At 39.2% G+C, this 21,584-nt stretch overlaps 2 protein-coding genes across 2 annotated transcripts in view; both read right to left on the bottom strand.

Moving 5' to 3' along the window:
* The window catches only part of LOC134852140 (uncharacterized), a 487,803-nt gene that overhangs the window by 265,975 nt on the left and 200,244 nt on the right, over positions 1–21,584 (bottom strand). The window lies entirely within an intron of this gene.
* Positions 1–21,584, bottom strand: part of LOC134852136 (uncharacterized) — a 37,715-nt gene that overhangs the window by 4,658 nt on the left and 11,473 nt on the right. Inside the window, exons 4-5 of the mRNA XM_063868429.1 lie at positions 11,252–11,454; positions 9,312–9,591 (exon numbers count right to left, since the gene is read on the bottom strand). Coding sequence (XP_063724499.1) covers positions 9,312–9,591; positions 11,252–11,454 — 483 coding nt within the window. The remainder of the gene's footprint in view (positions 1–9,311; positions 9,592–11,251; positions 11,455–21,584) is intronic.

The raw sequence follows: 21,584 nt of genomic DNA, 5'->3' as shown, positions 1-21,584 counted from the left end.
TAGCTAAAAATGATGAACTTGTGATATTAGCTAATAAAACCGATAACCATAGCAAATTATTAACGGAGTTGGCTGCATGGTGGGATAGGATAGTTAAAGTTAACGATGAAGTAACTGGTAAGGCTCGCGCTCATATGGAATCTAATCAAGCTTCAGAGGTCTGCGTCAGTGAAACTAGTCGATCAAAAGTTTCATCAAAATCGGCAAAATCCGGGTCTAGTAAGCAAAGTTCAATGAAATCATTGACTCCCAGTGAGCGCCGCAAAGAGCTGCTCGTAGCGAAGATGAAGCGAGAAGAGTTGGAAAAACAACATGAAGCAACCTTAAGACTGAAACAACAGGAAGCCATCATCAAAGAGCAACAGCATTTGATTGAGATGGAACGAAAACAACAAGAAATTAAATTTGAAATTGACCGTAAAGAGCAAGAACATCGTTTACGAATCGAAAAAAGTCGGCTTGAAATGGAACGATTAAGCGAAGAAAATCGTATTAAAGTAGCTGAAGCAAAAATGGTTGAAACTGAATACCTCGAAGAGTCTGAAATAGATCAGCATCTCGAGCTGGCGTCTTCGGTTGATCGTCGTTCTGACAGGGTAAACGATTGGGTTGATCATGCATTAGAAAACCAAAAAGGACCCAAGGTAGTTCCGTCTTCTTCAAAGTTTGAAAACTGTATAAATATAGAAAGTGGTTCGCATCAACACAGAAATGTGTCCACAGCGGAAGCTTCACCTCGGCGATCGTTGCCGAATCGGACTTTTGATTGTGATCAACAATGTTATCCCTATCAACCAACCGTCTCCTTCAGCGATGGCGATGGAATCAAGCACGCTGTATCCACTAATCCTGAGCACGAAACGCAGTCGTTGCTTATTTCCAATAACGCTACACTTTGCGAAAACAATACATCATCATTTTTTAATCCAGCTGGAACAGCAGCTACCAATACTCCGGTATGCTGTTACTTCTCTGTACCTCATCCTTCGTCTTCCATTCAACATATCCCCGTCAACAACTTCAATAACGATTCCCGAGTTGTTGGAAACATGCCCGCCATCTCCAATCAATACTCTGGATACACCCCCCATGCCATTGTGTCACAACCACCTGCAAATTTAATCTGCAGAAATCAAAACTTCCTATCACATAACGTGTATAGCAACCCTGCGTCAGTGAACAATCCGTTTAGCGGACAGTCTGCCGTTATTAGTCAGCCCAACTTGCCACTAATGTCACAGTGGACACCCGCAGTCACCCAATGTATCACTGGGGTAACAAGTGATGGTAACACAAACCCATCAGTTGGTGTTTTTTCATCCGTAACGCCAATATCTCAGCAACAATTCCCCCACGTATCAAGTGGTGGTACCGTTTACTATGGGTTTCCCAATCACGACGCATCGGCTGAAAACACTTACATATATCAGCAGCAACCTTTTGCAGCTGATCCTAGCAACACATTGCCGTCGTTGCAACCAGTTCCCCAACCGCAAGCCGTGACACTGAATGACTTAGTCCAAGCTCTTTCAGTCTCAAAGAAGGATCCCCTTCCAGAATGGAAGCTGGCCCAGTACGATGGCAACCCGCTCCAATGGCACGAATGGTTTGGCCAATTTTGCAGTACTGTAGACGCAGCGTCCCTAAGCGATGATGTGAAGTTGACTTATTTAAAAACATTAGTCACAGGAAAAGCTAAGTCAGCCATAGCAGAGTTCGCATACAGTGGAAGAATGTATAAAGATGCTCTGAAAACTCTAGAAAGAAAGTTTGGCCAGCCACAAAACGTAATTACGGCCCACCTTGATAAGTTGTCCAGTTTCCCGCACTTTCGAATGCACAACTCTGAGAACATCATTAGCTTCTCGATGACCATTTCAAGTCTAGTGGCTGTCTTTAGGTCTCTTGATTATGAAGAAGATTTGAAAAGCGTCTCTTTGTTAAATCAAGCTCTTTCGAAAATTCCACCAAACATGAGAGAATCGTGGTCACTTTTTGCCGTGAAACGTAATTGGTCACGCCCCAACCTAATTGACTTTAACAATTGGTTAAAAGATAAAGCAGAAGCTCATGAGCAAATGAAAAATATGCCTGGAAAGCCCAAAGTCGAAGAGCCATCCAAAACTAAAGCTGTAACGAGAGTTTTCGCCTCGACAAGTACAGTTGAGAAAAAGTTTGAATATCATTCTTGTATCCTCTGCCAGGGGAAACATGCCTTGTGGAAGTGTTCTGTGTTTAAGGAGAAAACTCCAACACAACGTGCGAAATTCTCTGCGGAAAACAAATTGTGCTTCTCCTGCTTACAAGGGAACCACGCATTCCGGCAATGTCCCAGAGCAAAGAAATGCACCAAACCAGGTTGCACTAGCACCCATAGTGTACTTCTCCATGGGGCTGAACGTGTTTTTCCTAGTCGAAATCCGGACAAAAATGATAGCCATACAAGACCCAACGCTGGTCAACCAAAATCTAATACAGAGCCGGATAAAGCGAGCACAAACGCTGATCGAAAATCATTCAGCAAGAATATACCAAACGCAAGTTCGAATCATGCAGACATTAATCCCGTTCCGTTGGATGTAAGTTGCGCAATCTCGAACGACCAATCATCAATCATAACATCGAAAGGGTTACTGCCCATAATCAAGCTCCAAGTTTCCACCGATTTCCAGAGTGCTGATTGTTTAACATTGTGTGACTCAGCATCTAGTCATTCCTGGATATCGGCTAAATTAGTCAAATGTCTGAATCTCTCAGGAAGAGATTTGGATCTCACAGTAAATGGTATTAACACAACGACTGTTGTTAAAACGAAACAAGTTCAAGAGGACAAAATGTGAAACAACAAATTTTGTTCAAGTAAAGGATACGTGATTCAAGTTCCTCCCCATAATTTTTCGAACCGCAGCATACGCGAGTGGTATCTTCCCCACCATCCCGTGGTGAACCCAAACAAACCTGGTAAAGTGAGGCGTGTCCTTAACGGAGCGTCTAAATTCCACGGTGCGTCATTGAACAAATCGTTGCTAGTAGGACCCGACCTACTGCAAAACCTTGTGTTCGTTCTCCTCCGTTTTCGTCATCATCATTTTGCCGCGTCCTTCCAGAGGACCAACCATCTCTTCGTTTTCTGTGGCGGGAGGACCCCACAGCCGATGTGGTTGTACACCAGTACACCAGACATATCTTTGGAGCGAGAGATTCGCCAACGTGTGCAAATTATGCATTGCAACGGACTGCAATGGATAATCAGGCGATGTTCCCTGACGCAGCATCCGCAGTTCTAGAGAAATTTTAGATGGACGACTACCTTGACTCCTTTGAGGACCCTGATGTTGCATTTAAAATGAGTCAAGAGTTGATTACTCTGTTAGCTCTAGGTGGTTTTAAATTAACTAAATTCATAAGTAACGTAACTAAAATTAATAAAGAGTTAAACCCGCCCCAAAGCGCGCCGCAACAGGAAAGTAAAAATATTGTAAGTTGTGGGGATAATTCTTCTCATGTTCTTGGTCTGAAGAGGGACCATATTGACGACACTTTGGTCGTAAGCCGTGGTGTCAACCGTGAACTTAAAAATTCGATAACACAGCGAACAGTGTTAAGTTTTGTTTCTTCCGTTTTCGACCCCATAGGTCTCGTAGCGCCCTATACCGTAAGAGCCCGATTATTGTTGAAAGAAATCTGGCGCATTCATGGTCAACAATGGGATGATCAGCTACCCGTTGATATCAAGACAAAATTTCTTGCCTGGCACTCTGGTTTGCCATCTCTAGGGAAAATGAGTATAAAGCGCAGCTACTTCTCCGCACCAGTTGATTGGGTTGAGTTACACATGTTCGGTGACAGCTCAGAAGAAGTTTTTTGTGCTGTAGCTTTTCTTCGCGCCCGTGTGAAAACTTCACTCAAAACACAAGTTGCCTTCGTCTTTGGAAAAGCAAGAGTGGCGCCCATGAAAGCGCTTTCCATCCCGAAGCTTGAACTGCAGGCCGCGTTACTCGCTACCCGCTTGAAGGAAGCTGTCCTCAAAGCTCTAACCATTCCTGTGTCAAACACGTTCATGTGGACTGACAGCACCACTGTGCTCCAGTGGTTAAACTCAGGTAGTAAGCAACCCACGTTCGTGGCAAACCGGATTGGAGAGATTCTAGAAAGTACGACCGTAGATCAGTGGTTTCATGTCTTAAGTGGAGACAACCCTGCTGATACGGGAACCAGAGGAATCTCAGCGGAGTCCTTAAAAACAAGCAGCTGGGTGAACGGGCCAAGTGTGCTGAAAAGTGGCGAGTGGCCTTTCAAGCCGAGCATAGAAATACTTAAGAAAATCCGCCTGGCTGGTCCCGCTTGTGACCTTAATGAAGGTTTACAGCAGGCCTCTAATTTTTCAAACGTTGCACAAAAACAAAAACAACCCATTTTATTTGCATGGGAAAAGTTCAGCTCGTTTCGTAAACTCCAGCGAGTGGTTGCTTTCATGCTCAGACTTAGTCCGAAACACCGGCACTACCGCACTAAAGTCAAGGAATTAACCGATCCGGTTGAATTAGAAACCGCCAAACAACGACTTTTGTTGATTTCCCAAAAGGAATCTTTTGAAGCGGAATATTTACTCCTGTCCTGCAACAAAACCGTCAAAAAGTCTAGTCGTATTGCACAGTATGCACCGGTTATGGGTCCTGCATTCCTCATTCGTTCAACTGGGCGAATTCGCCGCCTAGTTGAAACTGAATATGACACAAAACACCCCATAATCCTTGATGGAAGGCATTCTTTGGTGAAATTGTTTGTAAGTGATATTTATTATCGCTATCAGCACCAGTTCTTAGACTACCTGCGAGCTGTAATTCACTTAGAGTTCGCAATCTTGAACCTTCGCTCTTTATTGAAGTCCATTGAAGTCCACTGCCTTATATGTAGGAAGCGCAAAGCCAAAACTGTCACACCTATGATGGCAGAGCTTCCAGTTGAAAGGCTTGGTTACCGCCAGCCTCCCTTCACAAACTGTGGTGTTGATTACTTTGGACCCTTTTACGTCTCAATCAGGAGGAGTTCTGAAAAACGATGGTGCTTCCTTTTTACATGTATGACCACCAGAGCTGTACATATTGAGATTGTCTCATCCATGGACACGAGTTCGTGTGTAATGGGAATCGAAAGATTCATTGCCCGTCGCGGCACTCCATCAGTCATTTGGTCTGATAACGGCACCAATTTTGTGGGAGCCGAGAAAGAACTCTTGAATTGTATTCAGTCGTGGAACGATCAAGCACCCCCAGAGCTGGCGAAAAAGGGTATTAAGTGGAAATTTAACCCCCGGCAGCCCCGCATGACGGTGGTTCTTGGGAACGTCTCGTTCGGTGTTGTAAAAGGGTATTCTACGCAATAATAGGAAGTAGAAAGCTCACTCCCGAAGTCCTTGAAACAACTTTCTGTCTTGTAGAACAATCATTGAACGCTCGACCTATAACATCAGTAAGTACAAGTCCGGATGGTTTCGAGGTGTTAACTCCTAATCATTTTTTGTTAGGCCGAAATGGTACTAGCTTTCCTTCTCTCTCTTTCCAGGAGCACTTCGACCATCGAAAGCAATATATCCGAGCGCAAAGCTACGCCAACGCAATTTGGAGTCGTTGGCTGCGAGATTATGTGCCAGCCCTGAATAAACGCAGTAAGTGGCACTCCGATAGTGACGTTATTTTAAAAACAGGGGATTTAGTGTGGATTGTTGACGAACGCAGCCCAAGGGGACACTACCCTCTGGCTCGTATAAAAACCCTTTATTACGGAAAAGACAACATAGCCCGATCCACCGTAGTTACCACCCGCTCCGGGGAACTAACTCGACCGGCCGTAAAACTCGCACCCGTTTTTGAAAAGTAGTCAATTATATGGCAAAGTCTGAACTTCTAGTTAAAAGTTAATGAGCGGAAGGAGGTCTTTCATTTAATTCGACTTAATTTTTTTCAGTCTTTATTTTTTTCGCATTTTGAACTTCTGTATAACATCAGTAAGTGCAAGTCCGGATGGTTTCGAGGTGTTAACTCCTAATCATTTTTTGTTAGGCCGAAATGGTACTAGCTTTCCTTCTCTCTCTTTCCAGGAGCACTTCGACCATCGAAAGCAATATATCCGAGCGCAAAGCTACGCCAACGCAATTTGGAGTCGTTGGCTGCGAGATTATGTGCCAGCGCTGAATAAACGCAGTAAGTGGCACTCCGATAGTGACGTTATTTTAAAAACAGGGGATTTAGTGTGGATTGTTGACGAACGCAGCGCAAGGGGACACTACCCTCTGGCTCGTATAAAAACCCTTAATTACGGAAAAGACAACATAGCCCGATCCGCCGTAGTTACCACCCGCTCCGGGGAATTAACTCGACCGGCCGTAAAACTCGCACCCGTTTTTGCTCCTTTGGGCGCGGAAGATGTTCGCGCTTAAATTAATGACGTCATTATAGCGCGAAAGTGAAAAAGCTAAAATTAGGTTTGCTTAGACAAAAGGCCTTGAAAACTACTGGTTTGTCCGATTAAGGCCAGTTTGCCATCAAAATGTTTATAGATTTTTGAGATTGTTGAAAAACCGTATGATAACATGTTAACCGGAAGATGTTTTCCTTATTTTATATTATCTTTATATTGTCATATTATCTGTTTAAATTGCCGATAATTTACAGATGTTGAACCAGGTTTTTTAGATCTTACAGGATACGAGAGTGCGCCACATTTTGTTCTTGTTTCGAGAATATGACACATTTTGTGATTTTGTGAAAATTTTTGTATATTTGAAGTGCTCCTTTAAATAAATTGGTCAACCTGAAAAGGACGATCAAATACTGGCATTTTTAAAATCTCTGTCTTTGTTGGCATAAGTTCTAGTCCTCTCTCCGAACTCGTCGCCAATGTTGATGAGCAAGTTAAAAAATCATGGAAGATGCATGATATGTTTAAGAAAGCGAGCAGCTCAAGGGAAACTTTTAACACCTCACAAATTTTGTCCCACTTTTCTCAGTGGTGGATTTGCGAAAAATGATCACAGGTGAATTTTTTTTTGAATTTGACCTCAGAAAAACCATTTCTTTCAGGTGGTATAAAAAATCCGTCAAAATGCCTAATTAGAAAGTCGAAACTTGACTGAATAAAAGAACCACCCCGATCATAAACACTCCGCACTTCCTTCGAAAGTCGAAACGAAAATAATACGTTTCTTTTTAAACGTTTTTCGTGATTTTGGGGGTTCAAAAATAGCTTCGTTACGAGTGGACCTGTTAATTAAAAAGATAATTCTAATGAGAAATTTGCTTTTGCGAGGGAAAGATTTTCCAACATTTTTCCGAATCGTTTATTTCTTTTTTGAATTGTTATTTTTGGCGGGGCGTCGTTTTGAGATTTCAAACACGAATTAGGGGCAAAAATTGTGAAAAGTTAAATGTCTTCTGAAAATTTGATGCTATGAATGCGTTAAATATTTACAGTTGAAGCCATCCCTCTATCTGTACAGTGATTAGGGAATGGTTCAAAAAAAAGTTTCTTGGTTTCGGAAAAGCCAACCTTGACATTTTTGTAATAAAATGCAAGGCTGTGATTATAACTAGCGTCTCTCAGAGCACAATGTCTCAGATTTAGACCTATTGGTTCAACGAAATTGCCTTTAAAAAAGTTTAAATTCTGTTGGCGGTCTTAAACTAATAGCAAACGGGAAAAATTTTGACTGGTGAAATGAGCGAATTTCTGGAGTGGTTATGTACCAATATCGTTTACAAATCTGCTCCTGACTCTACGCACCAGTTTACTCGAAAAAACTTGATTGAACATCTTCATTTCATGAAAAGTAGTCAATTAAATGGCAAAGTCTGAACTTCTAGTTAAAAGTTAATGAGCGGAAGGAGGTCTTTCATTTAATTCGACTTAATTTTTTTCAGTCTTTATTTTTTTCGCATTTTGAACTTCTGCATTTTGAATTTTGATTTTATTTAGCTCAACTACAAATTCATTCGCTTAGAAGGAGGCAATATTTGTTCTTCTATGCTCTTCAAAAAAGAAGTTACAAATGGGCAAAAAAACGTGAATATATTTCAGGAAAAAAAAGCCAACAGGCCGCGATATCGTAAAGTCAATAAAGCACCTGAATGCGCTTTAACTTAATGGTTAAAAAATTATACGTAATACTTTTGTTGTAATTTGTGTGCCTTGTTGTTTTTGAGCCAAAATTTAATCAAAAATTTTTTTAGGAAGACACGACGCAGAAACAGTATTTTAAACGAAACAAAAAATTTCAAAAAAAAATTGAAACTTTAAATGATAAGAGTAGAATTTTTTTTGTTTAATTGCGTATACAATTATTTATTGAGAGACTGAAACTGGAAATATCAAAACAGTCAAAAGGTGGCCGATCATTAACGCATTAAGAAAAACCAAAAAGCGGTTTGATGAATGTTCAAACCCCAACATGTAATCAAAAATGATCGTTCGTAAACTTTTTTGGTCTGAATAAAAAAAATCTTCATATATAAATTCCGTTGCGCTCTTTCAAAGTCGGAACAATTGTTTGATCTTAGTTTTTCCTCATTGTAAAAAAACTTTATATAGAAAAACATACGAAAAATATATAAAAAATAAGTGGTGTATTTATACAAGCGAATAAGCGAAAGCAGTTTTTAAAAAACGGCGATAGCGAAAAGCCTATATCACCGGTAAGCAAAAAGCCTACCGTTAATATATTTAAATAGGTCGCAAGTTCAAGATAAATAGCTGGATCGCTTTTTGTTATACTTCGAACAGTATTTATATTATATTTCAAAAGCCATGTTTTTTTAGCAAAAAACATACTTTTTTTGGCAAAAGCCATATTTTTTGGCAAAGGAAAAATAAAGTTTGAGTTTTTGACTAATTTTTTTTATCTGTCAGTAATTTATTTACAAAAACTATCTTAGCAGCATGTACAATTGATTGAAAATGAAATGAGTTTATTTTGCATTATAGTTCTCAAATTTAATACATTCCTTATACTCAAAATTACCACCTATTGTAACATATGACAGGCCCACCAACTAATTTCTTTTTCAATTTTTTTTTCAGATTTAAAATATTCATTTGTTTACCTATTTTTCCCAAATAAGGATAATTTGCCAAAAAACATTGAAAATTTATGTAATTCCAACTAAAGTAACTTGATATATTTTGTTCTGTAACTCGGAAGATAAAACGTTTGAAAATGTCATTTTTTCTTCTCCGTGAGCTCATTGGGGCTTTTACAATTTTCGGTTGGAAAAATCTCAATGAGCCTATTTCTCAAAAAATTTACTCTAGCTCACCATGAGTTCCGTCACTCCATTTATCCTGCTTCAACTCACAGGGCACTTGATAATCCAATGAGGCATACCCGCTGCTGTTGAAATCTATGAAAACAGCCCACACTCTGAAGTTGTAGTCGGTCCCAATTCTCAAATTCTCCAATCGTAATGAACTCGCTTCGGAATCGGCTGAAAACTGTTCGTTTTCAAAGTCCAGGTTTCTGTACTCCACAATGAAATAGGAACTGTGCCCCAAGTGGTCCCAAGTTAGGGTCAGTTTAGTCCCGTCATTGTCGGTGACCTTGAAAAAGAGTCCAGAAATTAATGAAATACGTAACCAAAAGTTGTGAGGCTCAGAGCTTGTACCATTTATAACATCGCATGCGAAGTTACAAATTTTTTTTTGCAGTGTCCGAGTCAATTTTGTATCTATTAGTACGTTCAAATACTCGAGAAGCTGCTGTATATTTTCGAAGCAATTATGGTGATATTTTAACTAGAATTTGATTTTTTCCTGAAAAGTGTCACGCGCAAGGGCTTTAAACGTGTAATTGGGTTTTAAATAGACTGAATGTTTTGTTTGTAAACAAGCCGAAAAAATTGCATGCCGAATCTAGTTTTTCGGACCAAATTTGTTTTTCTTGTTTTTCAGACCAAATGTCTCAACAACGCCCAAAAACTCTTATTTACATGCAAAACTTGTTCAAAAATGGGGGAATGCTCTGTTTACAGAATTTTGTCTGTTCCAATTTTTTGCTACTTATTACCTTTGCGATAAGCAAGGGTATTGCAATCGGGTACTGGACTTTTTCCTCGGTAAATAACTTTGTTCACAGGACTCTTTTTATGTGGACTCTTTCCCTGGAAGCCTGTTAGCAGCAAATTAACCGCAACAGATACATTTTTCGTCCTATTCGAAATTATCTCTTCTGTTCAAAATTATTTTTTTAAATCTTAGTTGTATTTTTACCAACTCGATTTGTTAAAACTTTATTTCCATTTATTAAAATTTGTTTTGAATTTTTTTTTCTTTTTTTTCGGCTTGATGAGTTTCGGCCTACATTATATCGGCCTAGTGGCCTCATTTTGCGGCGTTCGACGATCGAAAAAATTGTGTGTGTGTGTGTTTTTTGAGGAGACCGGGTTTTGAAAACATTTTACTAGTATTTTTTTTGGCTTTTTATTTACTTTTTCTTTTCGTTTTCATAGGTTTCGATCCCTAAATTATTTCGACTTGATGGTCTCATATTGCGTCATGCGACGAGATGTTTGTATGTGTTTTGAGGGTGAAGGTTAATTAGTACGTTTTTTGAACTTTTTTTCGTTCGGCGTAAAGGGTTTCTGCTAAAGTAGTTTCACCTTTATTACCGCTGGATAAACTTTCTTTCGATGCTGATCGTACATTCTATTGTCTTGACACGTTTTTTTTAAATCCAGCCTTATCTATTTCAATAGATCTAGTGTTTTTGACATTTTTGATTTTTGTACGATTTTTTTCCGACTTAGACGCCTTCATGTTTTGTGTCGCAAGTGGTGCGAAGCTCAGCCTCGCCTCTGTGTTATAGTTGTAGAAAACGGACGATGTAAATTGGTCAGTCTATTTTTTTCTTATTCTGACTTTTTCTCTTTCTAGAAACTGAATATTTTGAGTTTTTTGGTTGCACGTGATAGTTATTTCAGTTTTTTGTTAATTTTCCATTTGAGTTTATCTGGTTCCAATTAATTAGGCGGATTTCCTATTTTTCATGTGAACATCTTATTTTGAATTTTTGCAATTGGCACGTTACCGTTGGTGTTATGGTTTTATTATTTATTAAAATTTAAAAGATTTAATTGTTTTTTTTTTACATGTACGCCTTGTTTACTGCTACTTCTACTAACTACTCCTAATTTCGGCTGTTTTATATGATGGCTGGATTTTGACTCGGCTGGCTTCTATCAGACCAGAAAGTCTTTTTAACCTGAAGATTCAAGGGGTCGTTGGGAAGTGTGGCGGAGTTAGTTTCGACAGCGTCACTTCGTTGCTGATTGGCTTCCGTAATCACTCGTAGTCTGTGTCTAGTTGCCGGCTGCAGATTTTCGAAAGTGTAGGAAAGACTGCCATTATTTATCTTTGGTTCATATTGTAAATCCTGGAAGGTTGGGTTGATTTCACTGTTGTAGCCTAAAATATAGCGAAAAAGTCTATCATTATGAACCACCAGACTGAATTCTTCGGTCATAATTGAAATTGTATTTAAAAAATTAAACTAGCGTTAAATAACTAACATAATGTAATGAATTTTCGCATGGCGAGCAAATATACCATTGTGAACATATTTACTTTTATTATTTTAATTGTTTTTTCATCAATTTTATTAAATACTCCGCCTTTAGCCATAACAACAACACGTTAATCTACCATGAAAACAATTGTTTTAAATTGGAAACACCTTTGTTCTGATCAAAATTATTATTAATTTATAAAAAAACAATTCCCATTCAATTTGGCATGGAATACTCAAAACAAAGTGCAACTTCAAATCATCAAGCAAAGAAAAATTTAAACTCTTTGATGAACAAAAATCGAGCATCCGGTCAATAATTAAACGAGATCAGCGAGATAAAATTCTCAAAAAGCGCCGGCGCTACAATTGGTACTATTTACACAAACGAAGCGTAGTGTATTATTATGAAGAATTTTTTTTCCAACCTAAATCGCAAATAAAAGTGCTCATTGATGGCACTTTTGGTATTTTTCAAATTAATCATACTTAGGACTTTTTAAACGAAAGCGACTTAATAGCATATGCTGCGGCTTTATTTTTGGCTAGTGTAAGGTCCTGTTAAAAGCAACAGGTATTATGAAAAAGTATAGGATTTGATGTATTTTTTTGGTTTTTTTTTTGCGACGCTCTAGAAAATTATTGAATTTTTGCAAAAATTTCATCACTTCTCAAAAAAATAGAGCCGACTTTCAAAAAAATGGTTTCAATGAACAAACTGGTGGTTCTTTTATATGCCTGTTTATTTTGCTAGTCTCTTTTTTTACCCCACGTTCTACGGCCTTCGAAAGGATTTTTGACCTATTTGTTTTTTGTTTCAATTTGTCAAATACTGAATGTGCAAATCTGAGATGAATATTTCAATAAAGAAACAAATCATAAGGATCCCCTTTTAAAGCGGCTAGTTCCGTAATTTTCCCTGTTGAATATGCTTTACCCTATTTTTCTTAGAAAAGTCGATAAGGTTATCGCAAAAACAAATTTCGCGACGCTCTAGAAAATGGTTGTAATTTTGCAGAAATTGCATTTCTCAAAAACAGTAATGGCAATTTTCAAAATATATGCTTGTTTATTTTGCTAGTCTCTGTTTTTTTACCCCACTTTCTACGGCATTCGAAAGGATTTTCGACCTATTTGTTTTTTTTTTTGCCTCATTTTGTCAGATACTAAATGCGCAAATCTGAGATGAACGTTTCAAGGAAAAAACAAATCATAAGGATCCCCTTTTTTGAGCGGCTATTTGCGTAATTTGAAAGAAAAAAGTTATGGCTTCAAACAAGCCCGTTTTTGATATTTTTTTGTTATTTTTTTTTAAATTTTGTGACTTTTCTCAAAAACTACCTTGCAAAACGGAGATTACGGGTTGAACCGAAAGCAAAAAAAAATTAATTGTGCAAATCTTCCCTGTGCAAGCGGCTAAACCTTGTAATTTGAGAAAAAAATTGTCATAGGAAATTCTCTTTTTTTCAAAAACTAACCCGCTGATTCTTTGTTACTTCAATTAAACCCGCTGATACTTCAAACCCGCTGATTCTTTGTTACTTCAAATCTTTGTTACTTCAAACCCGCTGATTCTTTGTTACAACGCTGAGGTTGTTACTTCAATTAAAATAACATTGTGCTTAGATTTTCCCTGTTTAATATGCTTTACCCTATTTTCTGAGAAAAGTCGATAAGGTTATCGCAAAAATCAATTTTTTGGAGTTTCTATCGTTTTTTTTATAAAAAAAAATATATTTTTTTCACGAAAATTACTAGTTGAATCTTATAATAAGGTTTCAATCTAAGAAACAGGTTATAAAAATCTTCCCTGCATAAGATGCCCTTCCCATGTTTTATTAGAGAAAGGTGAATGCATTGAGGTAAAGTCAAGTTTTACAATATTTGATCTTTTCTTCGAATCGTATTTCACTTTTTCAAAAAGTACCTAACCAAGTCGGTAAAGAATTCAGTTGAAGGAACGAATAGTAGTTTTCTCCTCTAAGTAAACGGCTAATCCCCTACTTTACTGAAGAAGTCTCTAGGATTTTGCGTAAAGTCTATTTTTCGAAACTTTGAAAAATTACGCATTTCGGTAGCAGTACAATCAAAGATAAAAGTTTTTAAACAGGTGCATCCAGCATTTTCTGGGTTTCTAACTTGCCTCCAAGTAATCGTGGCGCAAGTTTGAGGACGTGACACTCCTGATCAACATGTGGGAGATTCAAATCCGGAACAATGAAATAGTTTTTCTTAGCCGAATTTTTGGCAATTTGATAAGAAACTGCAACGGCTTTATTGGTGGCTAGGGTAAGTAAAATTACTTGTGGTCGTGTTACTACTCCTCATCTCAGCAAAAAAAATACAAATCTTATCTGGGATCTACTTAAGAATCTCCCCTCCTTTCAAGGGGGGGATTGAAAATGGTCGATTTTCGACCAATCAGAATGCAGCAAAATAGGAATTCTCAACAGAAAGATCAGTGCTATTTTACTGTATTTATTTATAGGGGTGGAGATTCTTAAGTAGGTACCATAGGAGGAAGGGGGGGGGGTGTTGTGATTCAGTGTTTTTAGTATGTTATAACCTTGACCTCTATTATCTATTTACGTACCAGTCAATGTTAACTCTACGAAGTCCAGTGGACTTCGGTTCACTAGTTGCTCTTTTTAGACTACAGTCAGTTTTAATTCAACCAATACTTTTATTCTCTTTTAACTTTAGTTAGATACAATAGTTACCAGTGGTACATCTTAACTCTTTATTATGGCGCAGTCAACAACTGATTCGAACCTGAGGGGAATACCCGCCTTTTGGCCGAACCACACAGTAGAACCTCCCACCCAATGGAACAATTGGATAGACCAATTCCATTTGGCTATTATCGCGAAGGAAAATCTAGACTTAGATAACCTCAAAGAACCAATGGAAGGGGAGACGACGTTACCGATCCTAGAAGGTGCCCAGGAGTCAGAAACTGACCAACAGAGGAAAGCCAGGGAGGCCAGAAACAAAGAAACAATGCGAGTCTACGAACACGCTGAAGAGAAAAGACTAGCAGAAGAAAAACGGAAATTCGGAGGAATGAGTAGATATGAGGCCGATAAAAAAGTAAGGTCAATCCTATACTTGGCCTTAGGAGCGGAAGGCAAAAGAGTTTTCGCCCAGAAACATCCAAGGGTAAAAGTCCTAGGAATCTCATTCAAGGAATTTTACGAAATGCTAGAATTGGCTTTTATCAAACCAACCAACATAACATTTGAACGATACAAACTATTGAGCAAGAAACAAAAGGATAGAGAATCCTATGAACAATTTTGGGGCGCGTTATCAGATTTAGCAAGATCATGTGAAATTGGAATTAATGCAGAACAGGAGTGGATCAGAGACGTATTTATTTTTAACATGAAAAACTGCGACTTACAACGTAGACTACTTTTGGAAACTCTCAATCCGTTGGATGCACTAAACCAAGCAATAATTGACGAAAAAGGCTACTATAACCACCTCAAACTAACCAATATGACTAGATCTTTCAACACGACAGGAAATAGTGGGAGAGGGTATAAAAACTTCAACAACGTAAAAAAGGAACCAAACATAGAAAGATCAAATACTTGTATGAAATGCGGGAATGCGTTTACCAAGGGTCATCTGAATGTGTGTCCGGCGAAAGAAATTGTGTGTAATATTTGTAAATATAAAGGACATTTTGGAAGACTTTGTAAATCGAAAGGAAGAAAACCCGCTGTAAATATTGTAGATGAAGCTGTAAATAGTCAAAATTGTTCATATTCCCCAGAAGACTTTCAGGTGAGAAGCGAAAAAAATTTTTGCGGAGTGATTAACGCTTGGACCGAAGAGGGGATAAGTGATAACGATGACTAATCCGTTCTCAACATTAGAACAATCTACGATACCAATGGTTTGGAAACCAAGAAACTTGTCAACATCGGTTTGGGAGACGATGCAATAGTCAACTTGAACATTCCAGTGGATTCGGCAAGCCCAGTGAGCTTCCTGAAACAAAATGTACTTCACGAATTGAAGTTGAGAAATCCACAGTTGAAGATTCAGCCAGTTGAGAAGAAAACGAGGGAACTATATTGCGGATTCACTAACGACACAATCAACATCATCGGGAAAGTGGTAGTGAGATTACAATCCAATGGATGGATCGCGGACGAAACCCCATTTTTTATCACTTCTGAACATGAGAGGAACATCCTGGGTAACGACAATCTCCCGAGAATTGGAATAGAGATAGCCCAACGACAGCCTCTACTACCCGTCAACAACATATCACGCCCAGAGTTGTGTAAGTTAAATAACTATTCAGACACGACCCTTAATCTGTATCATAGGTACAAAGGGCTATTTAACAGAGTGGGGAAAATACCATTGGACAGAAAAGTTACTTCCAAATGTAGGAGGCACTTCCAAATGTAGGACTCAAATGTAGGAGGCCCTTCGATGAGTTACACACCAACGGTTGGAAATTCTGGCAAAAAGAGGAGAACATTCATCACGAGCTCGAAAGATCAACCAAGGAGTACCGTAAAAAGCCAGACAAATACGCAGACAACGGTCACTTTACCAACGGGCACAAGTGACGACCCAATTCGAGTTGATAGCTCTCCGGAGAAGACAGTGGAGACACCAAAGACCACGATACCCGCAAAACTTCGTGCAAGAAGAAATCCAGGCCCCCCGAAATTCTATGGTGATAGACGATTTATCGACCAAGTGACGCTCGGAACGGAGACCATTAGTGCAGTAGACTCCGATGACGAACCGCTAATTACGGTTTCCGGCGCAAAGAGTCCAAAACAAAATTTATCATACTGTACGACGTCCCCCTCGGATTATCTTACACCCATTGATGAGATCCCACGTCATACGATTTTGGTTGCTGAAACCACACAAGACCAACTCTCAACACCTTCCTCTCAGGCGACAAGGACCGCATGGGTATCGCCACCATTCGTAGAAGTTACCAGTAATACTCAGGATGACGACGGCAGTGACATATCCTCGGGTATCGATACCGATGTAAGAAGAGAGGCAGATAATTTCCATACTAGATACAACACTACGGTCACAAACTCTGAAAACTTTTAAACTATGGTAACATGATATGTTACGTATTTGATTTAGCTTTTATCCATTGGATAACCCAAAACTTTTTTTTTATTACCTAGTTAGTGAGTTAGTTAGTTTGCTTTAATTGTACAAATGGTACATAACCCCAATTGTTCATATCATTTTGTACATTCAGTGTTGATATCTGTGTAAACCTGTAAGTAGCCTGTATATATTACCATATAATCACCTCCATTGTAATTTGTACTCTCTGTAAAAATCCATTGGTGCTAAATGTGGTTACGTGTTGTTTCTTCTTTGGCCCTAGTGGAGCGAGGGGAGATGGAGTATACGTGTGATATTGGCTACATCGTTGAGCGGGCAGATATTAATTTTTGTGCAGTGGGGAATGTTGTGATTCAGTTTTTTTAGTATGTTATAACCTTGACCTCTATTATCTAATTACGTACCAGTCAATGTTAACTCTACGAAGTCCAGTGGACTTCGGTTCACTAGTTGCTCTTTTTAGACTACAGTCAGTTTTAATTCAACCAACACTTTTATTCTCTTTTAACTTTAGTTAGATACAATAGTTACCAGTGGTACATCTTAACTCTTTATTAGGGGGAGAGATATTGTTAAGTAGATCCTTTATCTAGAGTTCAGTTCTTAAATCTTTTTCCTGAATGATTGTTATAGTTAAAGCTAGCAAGATCATTTTCACCTATTTTTTAACACTTAGTGGGTTTTAAGGTATCTTAATGCTTAGTGAATTCTGAGACCAAATGAACTTTAAGACAGCCTGGGTTTTAAGATGTCTTAACACTTATTTTCCCCCAACATGCAATGTCAAGTAGAAAGTGCCTCTCTGGTAGTGCATTATTAGTTAATTAGGACCAATCAGCTTGCGTCATTTCAATGTGGAATAAAATTCTGGCCAGAACATTTTGCCTCTCACGTTACACTTTAATAGATCTTTGGTATATCGCCCAATGATTATTCCGAATTGGCCAGGATCGCAATTTTCATACCACTTAATTTTGCAAAAAAAAATAATGGGTGCATTTTATATTTTGACATCCTTAAGACATCCAGATTTTTCAGACTGTATGAAGAATCCAGCCCGATAAAAAAACAACTGGTATAAAAAAAACTTTATCTAATTTTCTCTGAATTTTGAATATGTCAAGAGGACGAGGCGAAAAAATGTAGAAAAGACCGGAGGTGTTACGATGACTGGGAAAATCAAGTTTACAAAAAATCATCAACAAACGCAGGGTTGTAACTACTATGACAGAGTGGTCCCTCGAAAAAGCAACTATGATAGACAGGTCCCGCATGCATTTTGCATGTTATACATTTAAAAACTAGTTTGTTTATAAATTTTTCATTTCAAAATGTTAAGTTTTACAAGAGTTTTGATAAGTTTCACCACTGGTCCGTCCGTCTGAGGATCAGTTACTGGTCCGTTTGATGATCATTCTGTTTCGATCATTCTGTGGGCTCACTCTGTCCTGAAAGACTGGGAAAGGTCGTTTTCGAATAAGCTCTATTTTTCTGCGTGGCGAGAGTGAGTCGGTAGCAGGCGCTGGAGGTTGGTCACTCCATTCCTCTTCAATAGCTTTGACTGAATGTCTGAAGGGGTCACGGAAGAAATGTGACGGTTTCTTGCCACGGAAGAAAATTCGATTATCCTCCTAATCGGCGGTTGTTGACTGAGGCGCTGGAGGCTGAGTGGGCGAAATTTGAGAAGTAATCGTTTCGTTTGCATCTGCTAAATACGGTTCCGGACATGGTGGGGGAGGCTCTTTTTGAGCTGTGACAGGATTTGAGTCGGTTCACGATCATTCGTTAATAGCTCTTCTAGATTGTATACCTGGCAGCGACTTAGTCCGGAGTTAAGAGATTTCATTATAGTCCTTGGGCTGAAGTATCATCATTGACAACGTTGTTATAAGCTACAGACCATTCAGTATTTGGTTTTCTACCAAAATGTAGTTCGTAAAACTAGTTTTTGAGCATCATGTGCTTCATTTTCCGGATATCTTCTACTAATTGATGTAAAGTGGATTTCAAGGTTTTAAAAATTAGCATGTAGCTTTTCCTTAGCTAGCTGACGTTTAATTGTTTGTATAGAGCGTTCGACAAGTCCATTTCCGCGATAATCTACCACCGGAGTGAGGATGTGTTTAATGCCTCTGTCTCTACAGTTTTCTTTGAACCCGGATCCGTGATCCGTTCTGATTGTTTGCGGAAAACCATGTATGCGAATAAAAGACTCTGAGGTGGCCATCCTAGCCTCTTGTCCTGGGTGTGACCGATGAAGTCTGGCTGAGATTGCAGGCTGGAGTTGCCCGGGATCGCCCGCTTGTTTTCTATGATAACACAGTTGTTCACAACCGCTGCCGTAGTCAAGAACTGCGCCATATAGGGTCAAAGTTAATTGATAGACGTGACATCCTTGTTAATTATGACTCTCTTCATTTGGCCCAGAAACCTGTCCTCATCCGTGAGTTCTGTCAGCAATTCGGCGTCCAAATAGTCCCGGGAGTCCCATGATGACTTTTTTTGACTTCGTTACAAGAGATTTGCCCATGTTCAACGAAAAGTTTATCGTATTGAGACAGTAATGGGGCATTGAATGTTGGTTACCTTGATACAAAACCAACAATGCCCAAAGTAAACTCAGGTACATTTATTACTTCAAAATCAAAAGGTAATCATCGATCGACCCACCAGCAGCGGTGAGATTGGTACGATTTATTTCGGTAGTGTACATTGAGTGCAGAGATTATAGCCTTATGGTCAGTCAAAACACAGGCGCCCAAACTTTCGGTTCTACTGCCTCCTCGAGGTACGCTCCTAAGCCACTATGGCTAGCATCACACTTGAGCCGAGATTGCTTTGAAGAGTCTTCGAGCAAAACGCTCAAAATATTAGCTATAAGGTCTATGAGTTTTACAAACGCAACGTTTTGTTCCTCCCCCATGTGAAGGATTTTTTGTTGCAGGCTTTCAGAGAAGACCTGAAGTGCACCGTATATTTGCGAATTTCGGGATGAATTGTTATAGGTGGTTCAAGGTGACCATAATTGAACGTAACTGTGTCAATGTATGTGGTTTGAGAAATTTGATGGCCTCGATCTTCGAGAATTGCGGAGAATACCGATTCACAATTATTTTGTAGCCTAACCAAATGAAGTGATTGACTGAAATTTTACATTCACTCTGTTTAAGACCCTAACCTTCAGTATACAAGTTCTTCATTACTCCTTCCACCAATTCATTGTGTTCAGCCACATCGCCTTTGGTGATCACCAGAATTTTGTCAAGATAGCAAATGACTCCATCCAGACTCTGTTACGTACAGTCCATTGCCTTTCATAATTCGGTCGGCATGTCGGTGAGGCTATAAAATCCCGTCTTGAAGCGATATGTCCCAGTGGCTTCTCTGCACAAAAAACTAAATTCGCGCTGACTACTAGTCAGTGAGGAGAGTAGAAGTTGGCTGCAGGCATATTTAAGGTTCAGGGATGTGAACTGAACTTTTCTCGGAAAGTTCTTGGTATCGATTCGGGCTACAGAATATATCAGCTCATGCATGTTGGGCATCTGGTACCTGTTTTTCCTGATTTGAGCGTTCTTAGGCTTCGCGTTAAGAGCTAGTTTGATAGTCCCATCCTCCTACGCTGTGATAACAATTGGAGCAATAAAATGATACGTAAAGAACTTTTCGAGTTTTCAAAGTTGGTTAACTTTGATTAGATTCTTAATCTCCCTGGCTACACTGTCTTGGATGAGTATGGGAGACTTCCTTCCTTTTCCTAGTCTCGAGACAAGTAATTTTTTGAAGTTTGTACAGACTTTATGCTTTTTGATCGACCCAATCGATTGAAAACATGTGCATACTTTTGTGCAAAAAATGACTTCAAGTTCGCCGATATTGCATCTTGGGTATGTTCCTCCAAAGTGTTTTTTTTTCAGGTGGTCCAATCTGTGTTTATACTACGCCTAGCTTCTTGTGCAAAACGAGACCTAGTAAATTGCTGGCGTTTGTTGTAGTCTACCCATGTGGTACCGACCGGGTGTCCCGTCATGTCTCAGAATTTTACAGACGGTTTTCTATAACAAGAAACATACTGTACGCTTAGTCAAAAATGAGACCGTGCTTCCGGTGCCAATAGTTGAGTATAAGAAGCTTGCACCCGATCTGAGTATACTGAGACTCCTGATTTTTCCGAAGGTAGACGCTAGAAGCTCGTTGCTATTAACCTTCACCTGTTTTTCTAGAGGGTTAATGGAAGACTACCTGTTAGGGTTCGCTATCAACTTCAAGACCAGTAAAACCGAAGTCTAACGTGGAATTAGAAGTTTCCTCTTCGTCCTGAACTAGGTTGACCCTTTTTTTGACAAATTACTGCACTCAGCGAAGTTTCCTTGCTTTTTACAAAATTTACAGGTGGCCTCCGTCGCTGAACACGTTTTTTTTGTTCAAGAGAGTTGGTTTTGCCGCAAAAATAACATGGCTTGCTGTTCTGATTTTGGCGAAAGTAAGGTTTTTTTGGTCTACATGCCCGCCGGAATTGTCTTTTCCGGATTGAATGGAGAATGCTGACTCGTGCTTGAGTTTGACAACACCGGAACTTAAGAGCTGAGGAAGAAGTTTTTGAAATTGTGCCGAGGTGTTAGCTCGTTTTTCGCATTTTAGAGCGAGCTTGAATGTGCCGTATAAATTGGCTTTGAGTCTTATGAGTTGGTGTTGTACGTCGATGTCTCGGATTCGGCCTAGGAAAGGGACCTTGAGAACTTCCCTCTCTTGGGCTTTCGGCCAGTTGCATACTGCAACTTGTCCGTTCAATCTGACATAGAACGAGGAGAAAGTGTCATTGTCCTGCGTGAATACTGTATTGTACAACTTCGAGACGCTCGACAGTATAGTAAACCTCTGTTTTGAAGAGAGCCTCACAATG

This window comes from Symsagittifera roscoffensis, chromosome 7 (assembly GCF_963678635.1).
Source record: "Symsagittifera roscoffensis chromosome 7, txSymRosc1.1, whole genome shotgun sequence".
NCBI classification, from domain to species: Eukaryota; Metazoa; Xenacoelomorpha; order Acoela; family Convolutidae; genus Symsagittifera; species Symsagittifera roscoffensis.
Note: the sequence above shows the minus strand (reverse complement) of the source record. Positions and strands in the feature narration are given on the sequence as shown.